Consider the following 1,212-nt stretch of genomic DNA (forward strand, 5'->3'; position numbering starts at 1 on the left):
TCACTTCTGCTGCCACCAGCTGCAGCAGCAGCAGCAGCAGCAGCAGCAGCAAGAGCAGCAGCAACGAAAGCAAAATCTCCCCATTACAATATTTTTCTTAGACAAGCGAAGGAAAACTTCAAAGGCTTTCAAACACTCGAAGCCGCCCGCAGAAAGCTCGCAGGCAAGCGCTGGGGGTCCTCCCTTTACAGCAGCAGTATATCACCTGATTAACTTCATCTCTTCAGAACGCATCCACAGGCTAAGAAACACCAAACCCTAAACCCTAAACCCTAAACCCTAAACCCTAAACACTACGGAACAACTCCGGCTGACAACCAGCAGTCTTTTCCCGTCTCAGCCAAAGGGGCAGCAGCAACGGCCCTCTGCAAGCTGCATCTGCAACGAGCGCTGAGCTGCTGTTGATGCTGCAGCAGCTGTTGCAGCAGCAGCAGTAGCAGCAGCTGCTGCTGCTGCTGTAACAGCAGCAGGCTCATCTCCTGGTGCCAGGAGAGCTACGGGCCCCGCCCAGATTAAAAACTGCATCGCCCCGCAGCAGCTTTTCATTGTTTGCTGCTGCAGCTGTTGCTGCAGTTGTTGCAACAGCAGCTACAGCCGCTGCAGCAGCAACGAGCGTTGCTGCTGCTTCAGTGCAGCAGCGAGTTGTGCTGCTGCAGAGGCATTTCTCTTATCTTTCCTCTCCGCGACATTCGCGCTATATATTTTTCTCTGCTGCTGCGAACGAGATTTTGAAATAGCTCTTTTAATGAGGTCTGACGATTGCCCCGTGAGGGCGCAGCAGCAGCAGCAGCAGCAGCAGCAGCAGCAGCAGCAACTGGTTTGCTGTTGTGTTCTCCTACGTCTCCTATCTTCTCCTCTGTCTCCATATCTGTCTCTGCCTTCTTGCTGCTGTGCAGCAGCTGCTGCGAGTCGCCTTTGGGCTCCATAAGCCACTCACTGCGGCTAGAGAAAGTACTCAGGGCTGGCAGCTGCTGCTGCAGCTGCTCTGCTGCTGCTGCTGCTGCAGCAGCAGCAGAGGGATCCACGCAGAGAGTATACAGCCGCTTCAAATCCCCCAGCAACGGATGCTGCACCCAGAATGAAACGGGAGGGTAGGCAGACTCATGGGCGGCCTTAGCTGCTGCTGCTGCTGCTGCTGTTGTTGTTGCTGTTGCTGCTGTTGCTGCTGCTGCTGTTGGTTTCCCCTGCAACGCTGCAGCAAAAGCAGCAGCA

General features: G+C 55.0%; 1 protein-coding gene across 1 annotated transcript in view; it reads right to left on the reverse strand.

Moving 5' to 3' along the window:
- Positions 1 to 626: 626 nt before the first annotated feature.
- The window catches only part of EMH_0018430 (uncharacterized protein), a gene marked incomplete at both ends in the record, with an annotated part of 7,390 nt that continues 6,804 nt past the window's right edge, over positions 627 to 1,212 (reverse strand). The window contains one exon of the mRNA XM_013501149.1: positions 627 to 1,210. Within this exon, the coding sequence (XP_013356603.1) occupies positions 627 to 1,210 (584 nt within the window). The remainder of the gene's footprint in view (positions 1,211 to 1,212) is intronic.

Source organism: Eimeria mitis, genomic scaffold (assembly GCF_000499745.2).
Source record: "Eimeria mitis Houghton genomic scaffold, Emh_scaff641, whole genome shotgun sequence".
In the NCBI taxonomy this organism is placed as follows: domain Eukaryota; phylum Apicomplexa; class Conoidasida; order Eucoccidiorida; family Eimeriidae; genus Eimeria; species Eimeria mitis.